The sequence below is a fragment of the Manihot esculenta genome, chromosome 9, assembly GCF_001659605.2.
Source record: "Manihot esculenta cultivar AM560-2 chromosome 9, M.esculenta_v8, whole genome shotgun sequence".
NCBI classification, from domain to species: Eukaryota; Viridiplantae; Streptophyta; class Magnoliopsida; order Malpighiales; family Euphorbiaceae; genus Manihot; species Manihot esculenta.
Genome location: NC_035169.2, coordinates 6,711,952 through 6,725,734, shown reverse-complemented (window position 1 = coordinate 6,725,734; position 13,783 = coordinate 6,711,952). Strand labels below are relative to the sequence as shown.

The window sequence follows — 13,783 nt, the reverse complement described above, 5'->3', positions numbered from 1 at the left end:
AATTTTTTGAGTTGTCTCAAAATTATTATTAACTTTTATTCTTTACACTATAATAATATATAATTGATTATATAATTTTATTTAATTTTATCTTATTTTTTAAAAAAATTTAAAATATTTTTTTGTATTTAATAAAATTTAATATTTTAAAATAAATATAATTGAAATTTAAAAAAAAACAAAGTGAAAAAAATTATAGGAGGAAATATTTGAATAAGATTCAATAATGGAGTAATACAAGTGGATGATATATTAATAAAAACAAACCTATTGACAACATCTATTTAAAAAAACTGTATAAGGAAAAACTATCTACCTGGAAGTAGTGGAGATCATATACAAATTCAGCTGTAAATTTTATATTTCAAGAGTTTTCATAAAATTAATAAATATTTTAATTGTAAAAATTATTTATTTCATCTTCTTTAATATCTGTCTTTTTAAATTTCTTTTAAACCATGCAAAAAAATTAGGCAAAAAAAATTACACAAATTAAAAAAATATTTTAAATTTATAGATTGTTCGACACTTAAAATATCGAATAAAAAATTTATTTGATATTTAAAATTGTCAAACAACTCTTTGACACTTATAATATTGAATTTACTTGATACGCTTTTAAATATCGCTGAGTCAACCGCTATGTACATAATTCGTATTTTAAGATATTTTAAAAATTATATAAAAAATATATATTTAAAAAATTTATAAAAGTTAATAAAATATTATAATTGATTTATTTTTATATTAATTAAAATATATTAATAATAAATTTATTTTTTTATATTTACAATTATATTTTTTTTAACGATCAACTAACTCATTTATCATTTTATTATAAAATCAATTTTATATTTATTATAGAAATTTTTCTCATATACAAATCCATAAAAAAGTAATAATATAACAATTTAATATAATATTTATTATAAAATTTATAATCCATTAACTATAAAAAATAATATTTCCATTTCATTTGCTTCGATTTAAATAATTTAATATATTATTTATAAAAATAATACTTAATTTATATTTAAATATTTTTAAATTTAAATTATCTTAATCTATTACTTATTAAATATATTTTTTAAAATTAAATGATTTTTTAAATTATTTTTTTAAAAATAAAAATCGAGGATTAAAAGAGTATAAATTATTTTTTAAATTTAAATAGTTCATAAAACTCATACATTAATAAAACATTACTATCAACACTTTAATTTATAAAAATTTAAAATTTATTTTTTTATATTTAAATGATTTAATAAATAATTTCAATTATATAAATAGATTAAAAATTAATTAAGTGAGATAATTATTTTTAATAATAAAATACCGTATAAAATTAAATTACACAATCAATGGACAATTCTTTAAAAAATTTACCTATTGAAAAACTAAAATTAAATGACCGTAATAGTATTAAAGGTGGATAAGGATTTATTTAATAAAAAGATTAAAGAATTTAATTTTGTAAACTATAAAATATTTTTATTGAATAATTTTGAAATAAAGACTAATTAATAAATTTTTTAAATATATAAGAATCTAATAGTAATTTTTTTTGTTATATGTAAAATTATATAAGTACCTCGACGTAATTTGAAAATTTTTAGGAGGTTCATGATTTATTGGACGTTAAAACATTTCTAAGGATAAAATATTTTTCACCTGCAACGACTGTATTAGAGCGTTAAATATTTATGAAAGTACAATAATTTAGACTTTATACCAAAAACTAATTAAAAGAGAAGTGCTTAATCTTTACAAGTAACACATTACCCTATCTAAATCGACATGGAATTTTAATGAATTTTTAACATGAAATTTTAATGAATTTTTGTGTAGTTATGGAACTTGCCTCTCGTTTTAGAATGCCATTAACGCTGGCATTGTAAACAATTTAAATCTGCATGTCTAAATTTACATCCCTTTCCTTCTCTGCTGACCAAAACGTTTGGTGTTTGTCGGCTGCAGGGCTCCAATTGCCGGCTCTGCAGTCGATCAGGTAGAGGAAGTGATTGGGTATGCATGTATCGGTTACCCTTTTGGACACACAGCCTCTATTCTGTTTGGGAGGCATCATAAGTAGATTTTACGATCTCGCAAACCAAAATTCTTGGTAATGGGCACAAAGGATGAGTTCACAAGTGTAGAACAGTTGGAGAACAAGCTAAGGTTTGCTAATGGCCATGCTTGAACACATCTAATATTAGGAGTTGGCCGCTTTGAAATCAAGGGATCTGCTTATGATGCTCGGAGGACAGGTCTAATTGCGGAGTTTTGTTGCATCATTGAAGTCAAGTAGCTTGATTGTCCAGAATGCTCTCCATGGAAGAGATCAGCACTCCTGCAGACTAACATGAACGTATGAACCAATCACACAATAGCTAGGCGAAAGCCAGGTAGTGAATAATTTCTGCTGGCAATTGGTAAACATGTAGATAAACACTTGATGCAATTTCTCAATCAGCATTGCTAAATGAAGTGGAAAGACGGCAGATGGTGTTCAATTAGAGATTGACTGAGACCCTTTTGCAGGATAATACATTTATCCATTGTTTGAAATCAAATATTTTATAATAATTCAATTTAATTCATTTTTTTTCTATTAAATTTCTCATTTAATATTGAAAATCTTATATTTAAATAAAATAAAATTATACAGAATTCTATAAAAATTTATTTAAATTTTTTTCTTACCAAATAAATCATGCTGCACAGAGACTTAGGGATGGAACCTGAAGATTTTCAACACAGAAGATGAAAAATAAAAGAATAATCAACCATTGAATCTCCAAGACTCTTGCATGTTATCAGCTGCCATGCATGATTATACAATATGGTCAAAACCCATGAATGAAACAATTAGCTTAATTAAATTTGGTAGTCAAGCCTACAAGTCTATGGGTTCCTAAGAGGTAAAAGCAAGTGGGTGGCTGGCTGTTTTTCCAAGTGTGTGCTGTAAAGTCAGGCCATGTCTATGTTACAAGTGTGGAAAGTTTCTATTGAATGGATCAGAGGTACAAGATACAAATCCAATCAGGAAAAGAAAAAAATTGAAAGAAAACAATGTTAAACAAGCTTGCTTGGTTGACAAAAATCGACCAAAACGAGCCCTTTCCTTGACCATCATAATAGTTTTCTGCCAAATGCTTCTGCTCAACCTCTACTCCCTGTCCATTGCTTGGCCATGAAAGAACTGTTCACCTAAATTGGAGCATAAAAGAAAGGAAAAAGGAATTTAAGACTTAAACCAAATCATCAAACAAGATAACGCTGACTAGATATGCAGGTAACTTTCTGACATCCATACAATTATTCTCTAGAATCTGAAAATCTGATCTTGCTATGACCGGAAACTTGTTTTCCAAGCACCTGGATAGTCTCTGTCCGGTTAAATATAGTTCACTCAAACTTCCATTTATGAAAACTCAAAAATGACACCCCTAGAGAATTCTAAGGCCAAGCTATGAGCCTGAAAACTTTGGTTAATAAACAGAACAACTATTATTAGTACAGGATGGGTACAACAGGCAATTGTCATCTCCAAGACGACCAAATTCAGAGGTATCTCATGTATGAATGTATTTATTACCACTTTCACCGTCAGATGCATCCGCAAGCCTTGAGATTGCCTCGATCAGTGCCTGTTCATGCTCCTGCATCACGTAAACAGTCAAGCATGTAATCAACATATGCAGCTATGAGAGACGTTTTTCCTCATACACAACCTATCAATTGTCTTACTTTTAGCATCTTTTTTGCCTTCTCAAGTTCATGGGGATCAGGATGACTCAAAGCAAAAACCTTCTCCACCTGTTACATTAATCGCGAGAAAAATAAACAAGCTGACATGTCGTAAGAAATAGATTCCACACTAGCAATGTACCTTCTGAACTAGCAACTCTGTGTTGAATAATTCAATGTCATCGGAAACTTTCTTTGGAAAACCATTTTGTGGTTGCAGAAAATCTCTCCTGGATTGGCCCTTTGTGGATCCCCTCCCTCTTCCAACATTGGGATAGCCACCATGACTCATGGATTTCTTGATTCCATGGGCTGGACCACCATGGACACCACGACGTGAAATTCCCGGATCCTCACCTTCCCATTGGATATCCTCTGGAGATATCTGTAAAGATAAGGATACAATACATTTTCCTCTTTAAAAAGATTTCACCTGGCAAAGAAAGAAACAGTTCGGAGCCATGTACAAAAGAAGCAAGCTAACAGATGCAACAAAAATATGGGTTAATACTCAAACTAAAAATTGATCTAAAAAGCTAATGTTCATGCTTCATTAGTGACTGATGAGATTATCAATCTAAAAATCAAAGCAGGCATTTTATCTCTTAAATTGATCAACAACAGAGAGAAATGGCATACAGTTGCAACAGTCTAATTTGTTTGGTCATAAGACTACATAGGGACCCATCCCACCGAAGTTATGCCCCTTGCATCACCAATCTTACAGCTCCGTTCTAATAATACAAGAGACATTAAGTTCATGAACATTTTGTAAGCATATGAAACTAACCTCGCCCCTCATATAAGATTACATCAACTGTGCTATGAACAAGCTTTTCAAATGATTGCAGCATTAAAAGAATTACTGAAATGGGAACATCAAAATGAATTCTAGGCTTCTAGCTCAAACAAAATCAAATGAGTTTACCTCTTTGAGATTAACCCATTCCCATGTCTCATTAGCTGTATTTATATCATAGACTAGAGCATGTCGGCCCTGTAAATTAATAAAATCAGGTGACAAGGACCAAAAAATAACGAGATTACCAAGCAAGAGAATATATTGAACATGATGATACGCAGTCAACAATAACAGGGAAGGGATAAAGCGATAAAGATAAAAACAGATAAAATATAATGAGGTAATGCCTCAAATGAATCATTGATGTGAAATTATAAAATATTTACATTCCAAGTTACCAAAAAATATAAAAAAAAAATCCTAACCTTTTGGCTTTTCAATTCTCAATCTTCCAAGTTGAAGCTTGTTACATCAAGGTCTAGTACTTTTTGATCGGTAAGTATAATGTATTAATGTACCAATTAAACAAAGAAGAGGAAAACCACCCCGCCCCCGCCCCTGCCCCCACCAAAAAAAAAAAAGGGGGAAATGGTTAACTGGCTTAAAAATGCAAAAAATGCAAAATTTATGACGTTCAGAAATAGAACATAATAAAGCTCAGGAAGTCACTCACACACCCTCCCTCTCTGTTTTTCACTTCACTCCTATTCGTCTACTCTTCCATCCTCTTCCATTTGTCTCATGAATCCCCACAAAATCAAGTCAATCTCTTGCAAAATCATTACACAATATGGTCCTCCCCTTCCAATCATCTCAACCACCAAGATTGATCCCAATTGTCCATCCAAGATATTCTCTCCATGATCATCTTCCGCTCCTCCTCAATACCTTACCTAGTTAATCCTCTACAACATGCTTCCTGATTCCCTCCACACCAACAGCACCACATTCCATGGCTCTACTGCTTTGCCTGATCCTGAACAGTGATCAGGCCAACTCCCTTGAAAACCCAAATGTGGTTTATGGAAATTAGAAACAATAATGAGGGTGAGATTTTCTCTTGATATCTATGCTTCCTCTGAAGTCAGAATTCATGTGTTGAATTCTGGGATTGAAGAGTAGGCATCATGTTTGCAGGGTGACCGTCATAATGAAGCATGTACACACTGGCTACAGCATTTTTCAACCGTTTCTGTAATTATATTTTATATTAACAATAACACATTACAAACCCATTTCAAATATCATCAACTTGCAATTACTCTACACTGGTGAGAAAAAACAACTTAACACTTGTATTCTAAGCGCTCAAGGTTCATCAAGTTGGTGTTTGATACCCTAAAATTGAAAAGTACAGGGACTCACTGTAACACACTTTAAGCTGGAGGCCAAAGTCAAAAAGTTCAGGGGGAAATGTTAATAATATTGGAAAGTCACAGTAGGATTGCCTCATAACTGAGATCTTCATAGACCCAATAGTAAGACAGCCATTCCATTGCTCATCAACCATATGCCTCAATATCATTCATGCCTCAAATAACTATAATGTATGCCTTTTGAATCCTTAAACATACCTCAGCAGGGTTATAATCAGTTATGACAGCCTCATAAAAGTTGTTGTCCTCTGGCCATCTTGTCCACACTTTCCTTCCGATTAATGGATCAGAAGTTGTTGCTTCAGCATGTTCATTTGCAGCAAGGGCTCCAGAAGAAATGCGACTAAAATGATGGTTTCCAGCAGGACCTGTAGAAGGATACTGCACATACTTCATTGAGGATAAACCAGGCACTTGTTGACCCTGCTAAAGAAAGTGCAAGAGAAAATCCAAAGGGAGATTAAGCTGATATTTAACTTTATCTATTAAAAATAAGAAACAAACTAACTAGGTGTCAGTTTCTCTTCAATTTTCAGCTCTATATAATAGTAGTTGCATGGACAGGGCTGCTGATAGGGATTATGGAGACGTTGTCACCAAGACAGAAAGGACTAGAAAGATAATAATGGATAGATCAACTGACATAAATATTACAAAACCTATGGCACAGCATAAATACTAGAAAAGATACCATTTGGGATGTCTTCTGCTTTTTGCGAGAACCTGAAACACTAGGACTGGGTACAAGATCATGAATCGGTTGTGACGCACTGCTCCTGGCAGCTTGTTGTCCACCTGCCTGTCTCCACTCCCTGTTAGTGTTTCCAATACATAAGCCACTTCACACTAACTATCATTCTGAAATTTCAGCTGCTTCACAAAGCGTTCAAACCTGATCCTTCTGATGATCTCATCCCCATTAACTCTGGTCAGAAGCTCTCTGTGTTGATCATCTGATACTCTGAGCTCCTTCCTAAGTTCTGTTATTAAACCCTCCTTCTCCTGGATAAGAGACATGACAGAGCATTTAAATATGAACAACAAGGCACATGATTCAAGTACACAGAGATGTACAAACATTCAGAACATAGATACCCAAGAAATGGCATCAGACTGAGCCTTAAAAGCTCGCAGTACAGCACTGTAAGCTTCTTGCTCAAGGTGATGAATTAGAGCCTCCATGTCAGTATGCATTCTAGAGTATGTTGTAGAACCAACAACAGATCTTCCGTTTCCTACAATTCTTTCTCCCTTCGGGATTGTATTTGGATGTGATGGAGGCAGATCATCATCAGTGCCTGCAGTTTGGGGACATCATGGCAAGGAGCAATGTGAATAAAAGATTTATCTCTGCCTTTATCATGATGTTGTTTATAAATTTGGGGACCCAAAAAAGAAACTCATTAGATGTCCACATTTTTAAGATTGTAGTGAATTCTGAGTCATATAATGTTTGTATTATATACATATACAAAGACGGCATGAGGCTATTCTTCCTTTAGGGCTTCATGAACTTAATTTCCAAATATGGTGTAATTTAAGCACTAGTCCCTTTCTCCCACAAAGATAAGTTTTCCTTTTTCATTTGACTCAAATTACAAGTCACTTTCCTTCTTGAGATGGTAATTTATGCTTCAGCTTCCTAATATACTGCTATTTAAAATGTATTGGAAAAGTAAAATTTATTAATTCCAAGAATAGTTTATTAATTGAGCAATATGAAAGGAGAGTATATTAGAAAAAAAAATAACATAAAATTTATTGCTTTAGCTATATTAACTTTATTTACATGTGAAATAACTATATGCCTATTTTTGTGGTCCAGAACAAGTGCTTAAGATGATTAAAATTCCATGAGTCTTTACAACTTTAATTGTTTTGATTTTTCTTAAAGAGAACATGCAACTGTAAACATTTTGTTTCATTTAATCGCAATTGCGAAATAATTGAACAAAATCTCAGTATGTGTGCATTTCATTGTGCTGCAAGCCCACAACTTTGGACCAAATATTTGAAGACTAGTAAATAATTCATGAAAGTACAAAGTTGTTATTGACCACTATAGTAAACAGATTCTGAAAGTCTGCAAAACACTTTAGATAAGTCACGTGGTGCAAAAGTATATAGAACTTGCTAAAAAGCTCAGAAGACAATTAACTTTATTATGCTGATGTTTCCTTTCTTGAAATCGAACTATAAGAGGACACTTTATGCTTCTTTCTGCACCTATTACCTTCTCTCTTTCATTTAGAAAATTTTCCTCAAATGAAGAAATAAATAAATGAATATATGAAACACTAACAATAAGCTTCCAGATTTGAATTTTTTTTTTCACTTCCCAAATCTATAATAAAACCAATATGGTTGACTCTCACCCTTTCACTTGTTTCAATCTCAACTGTTCAGATTTTAGAACTCCCAAGTCAATTTTCTTATTTCCTTTCTTATGCAAAATTTTGACTCTTCTAAATTGAATTCACATGTCAGCCACACGCACAAACACGCACATGCACACACACGCACAAAAAAAAAAAGAGAGAAAGAGACACACACACAGATATATATATATATATATATATAGAGAGAGAGAGAGAGAGAGAGAGAGAAGCAAACACTGGATTTTACATGGTTCAGGAATTGTGGCCACACTACATCCCAGAGATAGCTGCCTACTTTTTCCACTATTAATTAAAGGAGAATATATTGCTCTATCTACATTAATCTAATACTTATACATCAACAATTTCTAGTACAATTAGAGGCTCCCCTAAATTACAACAAAAAAATGCCTGAGACCATCAATAGCAACAATTGTTGATCACTTGTTCTACGTTTTCCATCCAACTTTAACAATGGACAACACAATAAGGATTTAAATGGTTCAGCAAGTGTGGCTACTTCCACAGACAGCTGCCTGCTTTTTCCACTATCGAAGGAGAACATTACTGCTCTATTTATATTGACCTAATCCTTATACATCTAAATTCCTAATGCAAATATGATTATACATCATCAATCCCAATAACAACAAAAGAAAAAAGACCCAAGACCATCACAAACTGTACCATACCAGAGGTTCCTCCCATTTTTCAGGCCCTTTGCCAAGATTGAATAATGGCAAACTACTCATCTGGGAAACTAAGGGCTTGTTTGGCATAGCTTTTACTTTAGCTTTTATGCAGTAGAAAAAGAGAAGTAAAAGTTAGAGCTTTTAATTCAGTGTTTGGAAAGTATAATAAAAAAAATCTTTTTTATTTCAAAGAGCTTTTTACGTTTATTTGGATTGAATATACCTAAAGCTAATATCATATGGATAATGACTATTATATTAAATTAGATATTAAAAAAAGTTAAAATATCTCATCACTTAATAAGATATCTTCTAATTATTTTAATAAAAAAATACAGTAAATTAAAAATTAAACATCACAAATAAATATAAATCATCCAACAATATTAAAAATTATGCTATGTTCTAATTTAATGAGATCATAATGTCTTTAAATATAATATTAATACCATAAAATGAAACTTTTTAAATAAAAATAAAATAGTTATAAATTATAAATTATATAAAATTTATCCCCGCATAAATTTTACAAATTATAAGCTATATATTAGATAAGAAAAATAATGATAGATGAAAGAGGATATGAAAGGTTGTATATATCTTATTTAGGATATAAATGACATTTTTTATTTTTTATTGTACAACTATTTGGATAAAATTAGAATTTTAAAAGTTTCAGGATGTAAGGGCTTCCCATGAAGCCAAGATGAGGTGGCTTCTTCCCAAAGAGCTTCAGATAAATAGAAACTCTTTTGTAATTTTATCTAAATACTCAAAAAGCGACTTAATAATTTGAAAAGCCACTTTTAACATTCTAAAAGCCCTGGCAAACAGGGCCTAAGACAGTGTAAAAGTTAAAGAGATTTCATTGTCTCAATCTCTTTTTCTTTGTCAAACATTAACATGTTCAAAACAAACCAGATGAGAAATTTTAAAAGTGCAGCAGCTTCATAGCATGAAAAAAAAAAAAAAAAAAAAAAAAAAAAAAAAAAAAAACATATATAGAAAAATAACAAAATGAATTTAGACCCAAATCGTCCAAACAAGAAAATTAAGACCTTCAATCCAAAGTTAAGTTTTCTGTCTTCCTCTTAAATAAACCATTTTCTATGTGCATAAAATCCACGATAGCAATTCAATAACTTTCAAATAGCATCACTAAGTAGCATAATCAGAATTTACCCAAGTATAAAGAAGCAGCAAGTGAAACAAATCCAGAAGGCCAGAACAAGTTCTATCGCTAATTTCATTTCACAAATCAATACCTCAAAATCCCAAAAACTCCAAACAACAGTTCTATATTGTCCATTCAAAACCCAGAACCCTAGTATCTCCCAAAAATTCATTCACAAGAGAAACTCCTAGTCCAATCACCAACTACCAAAGCAACGGCAATGCCCAATTAAATCGAACCCAACAAAATCCTAAGCCTGAACACCAATTCCCACTATGAAAAAGATTCAATAAACCGAAAAAAAATTATAGTTGTGCGAATGAACAAAGAAATGAAAAGGGAAAAATGAGAACATACCACTACTATCTGAAAGTTCATAGTCCATAAGAAGAACCAGCAGGAGGCTGCTTAGTTTCTAAAGCATTGCAATCAGCAATATTGGAGCTGCAGAGATACAGATAAAGATACGGAGGGAGACAGAGAGTGAGAAAGCGTGAAGAAGGAGAGCTTGTGAAAGAGAATTCTATGGAGGTAAAGGGGTAGAAAGGGAGAGGGGTTTTGCAGAGAGGAGGAGATGAATCGGTTGGAGCGAGGGAGGAGCCAAGGAGGGGACTTTGGACTTGAAAGCTTCCTTCACAGAGGGAGGGACAGGGCTTTTTTCGCTTTCAGACTTGTCCCGAAAACGAAAAATTATAACATGGAAACCTCGTAACTCGTAAGTGCATAGGAAAATCGTGTCGGGTCAACCGGATGTACGATGATGCCAAAATGGGCTTCGTGGGTCCATTGCTATAAAACAAAGTTTCAAACACCGACTTCGACGAGGCAGAACGCTGAACGTTAGAGGGAAAATTAAGGAGTTTGTTTTATGGAAAAATGTTTTTTTTATGTAAATATTTTTTTATATATTTTGAGATTTGAAATATTTATGAAAATTAATTAATTAAAAACATTTTTATAGTTAAAGAGAAAATTAATTTACTTTTAATAAAAATAATTTTTTAAAAAAATTTTCAATTTTAAGAATTTAATTAAAATATTATATTTATTATTATCACATATATTTTTATTATTACAATTAAATAATAAAAAAAAGATTTTTTGGAAATATATCTGTTATGTAGAAAAAGTACTTTCTACATATTTTTACAAGCAAACGGTTTCTAATTATTCTATGATTTTGTTTTGGATAAATTATAATGCCAAAATTATAGATGGCTTGAAATTTATAAAAAAAGAAAAAATAATTAATCCTTTGTTTTCTTTTCTTAGGAGCACTGTCTCCTTTTTTCTGTTAGCGTTCGTCCGACTTCTTTCTGCGCCTTCATAAGAGGCCTCTCCCTCTCTACTTGAGTTATGGGTAACCCACCCCTCATCGAATGGGGCTGTAAATATGGATTTTTGGCTTTTGTTTTCTCTTGTAGTTTCTCATATCGGTGCTTCAAGAGCGAGGGTTGCTTTGCATGCGCTAGATCTAGGTGTTACTTAGATAAGGTTTCTCTCTTGCTAGGTTCTTTTGGATTTGGATAGATGGTTGTTTTCTTCTTTTGTTCTTGCTTTTTTTGTTTTTCAGTGTTTGGGTTTGAGTTCTTGTAGGAATGGAAGTGTTGATGTCGATGGTGATCCTTAAGGAAAGAGGCACTTTAGGGTCTATAGAGGAATCTTTGTGGTTCACTGACTCCAAGGCTATCTCAGAAGTAAAACCTCTTCTTCTCTTCTTTTTCCCTCTCCACTTTACGAGCAAATATGAAGTTGTTGGTTTCTAGATTCCTTGATTAGTGGAGGCAATAGTGGTTATTTTGTTTGGGCTCTTTTCTCCTCTTTGTGCTTTATAGTTGCTTTGTTTTTTTAGAGGAAAACATGCCTCCCATTTTTGGATCGACAACCTCTTCATTTGGATCCTTGCTTAGCTCAAAGCTTCACGGCCTTTAGCCGTTCTAAGTGCTGCAAGTGTTTAGTTATTTAAAAGTGTCGTTCTCAAGCGATTTAGAAGAATGCTTTTGTGTAGCTGTGATTTCATGCTTTTGTGTAGCTGTGATTTCTTCTCTTGGTCCTCTCAGTATCTTTGCATGTACTTCTGGGTTATCGTAGATGGGTGAAATTATTTTTTTTCATTGCCTCCGCTAGCACCAGTGGTTGGTTCCTCTAAAGACAGAGCGACACTGATTGTGGCTGCAATCGGATTTGAGAATGGATCAAGCTAAATCTGAGGTCTCTAGGGTTTTATTTTCATTGCCTTCAGTCACCCCATCAATCCAGAACCACCATCTTCTTGAAATTTTAATTATAATGAGATTTACATAATACCCGCTGTGATTCATGGCTCTAATACCGAAAACTCCCACTCTTTACCTCTTATTCTTGAAAAAGTAGCCTTATCCTCTCTTGCGTCTCCTCGCAAAGCCAAAACTTGCTAACACTATAACAGTAAAAACTTTTTTCAGCACCATTTAGTTGGGCTGCTAGAGTTGCTGGTCTGGGTAAGGGATATGTTAAGGCTAGCAAAACTTAGAGAGAAGGAAATGAGTTTGGGTGTGTCAATAGATGTTGTGTTTATTATGCAAACATGGGGAACTCAATTGAATTTTCCATATGAGAGAAAAAGAGCTGCTACAAGCAGTAGGAAGGCCGAGTGTGGCGTCGAAAGAGAGGGATGTGGAGGTGGCAATGATACAGAAAAACTACTGGGAAAGGGGAGGGAGACAGGAGAAAGAATATTAGCCCTAAGCCTCCATTATCAAAAGAATATACAATAAGTGACATTATGCTAATTTATCCAATTTCTTTTTCTTTAATTATTTGGCGCAAATAAAATCCATAGATATCTTAATTCATTTGCAAAAATAATCTTATTATTTTCTTCCACACGAGTCTCAATTGTGAATTTTAAGTCTTGATGAAATGATTCTCAAAGACTTGAACTTTGAATTGATGATGGTGGAGGTGGATTACTGCTGGTTTCAACAAATAATTTCACAATAGCACATTTTCTGATCAGATCCTGAAGGACTGCATTTGCAATTCTGTGGCTTACTTTCTAATCCATACTTCCCTAAAAAATGAATGTAGCACAGATATCGGCCGCCGATATCTTCACAGGGACCTGGGAGCTTTCCCTCCTTAGGACACAAACTCACCTTCCCTACATATAAAATAAAATATCAGAATTTACCTTATGCAAGACGGGACATAACCAATAGCATGAGACAAGAAATAGAGAGAAGAGTTTTTGACTTCGTCATCTTTTCTTCTGCTAATTCTCTTGCAAATTAAATATTGTATTCTTTGCTCAAGTATTCATTTTCAATTTATAGATATATAAGAAACTAATTTGGAAATTTTGTATATTATTTTCTGCTATAAATGCTAATTTCTTAACTTATAAAATTTTAAATTTTGCACCTACCCTGTTATTGCTAATTAATCCTCAAATTTACTATTATAAGCTATAGATTTGAACCAATGAGAATATAATTAGTAAATTTGTTAATTTTTTTTCAATTTTTGTTAATTAAAATATTAGAGGAGTTGAATTCTTTCGGTTCCAATTTAATTTTGAATAACCTTTTATTTTTGAATGATTATTAATTAATATTTTGAATGAAATTATC

General features: G+C 32.4%; 1 protein-coding gene across 3 annotated transcripts; it reads right to left on the bottom strand.

The window, feature by feature from the left end:
* Positions 1-2,764: 2,764 nt before the first annotated feature.
* LOC110622099 (protein EMSY-LIKE 1) lies at positions 2,765-10,869 on the bottom strand. Of its 3 annotated transcripts, none has more exons than XM_021766482.2 (10): positions 10,530-10,868; positions 7,024-7,226; positions 6,821-6,930; positions 6,620-6,740; positions 6,127-6,354; positions 4,679-4,747; positions 3,893-4,135; positions 3,751-3,819; positions 3,599-3,662; positions 2,765-3,210 (listed from the first exon to the last, which is right to left on the bottom strand). In XM_021766482.2, the coding sequence occupies exons 1-10, from the start codon at positions 10,555-10,557 to the stop codon at positions 3,170-3,172; spliced, it is 1,176 nt and encodes a 391-aa protein (XP_021622174.1). In that variant the 5' UTR covers positions 10,558-10,868; the 3' UTR covers positions 2,765-3,169. The 3 variants fall into 3 exon arrangements, with proteins under 3 accessions (XP_021622174.1, XP_021622175.1, XP_043815617.1); XM_021766483.2 differs by having other exon boundaries at positions 6,127-6,351; XM_043959682.1 differs by lacking the exon at positions 4,679-4,747 and having other exon boundaries at positions 10,530-10,869.
* Between the last annotated feature and the right edge of the window lie 2,914 nt (positions 10,870-13,783).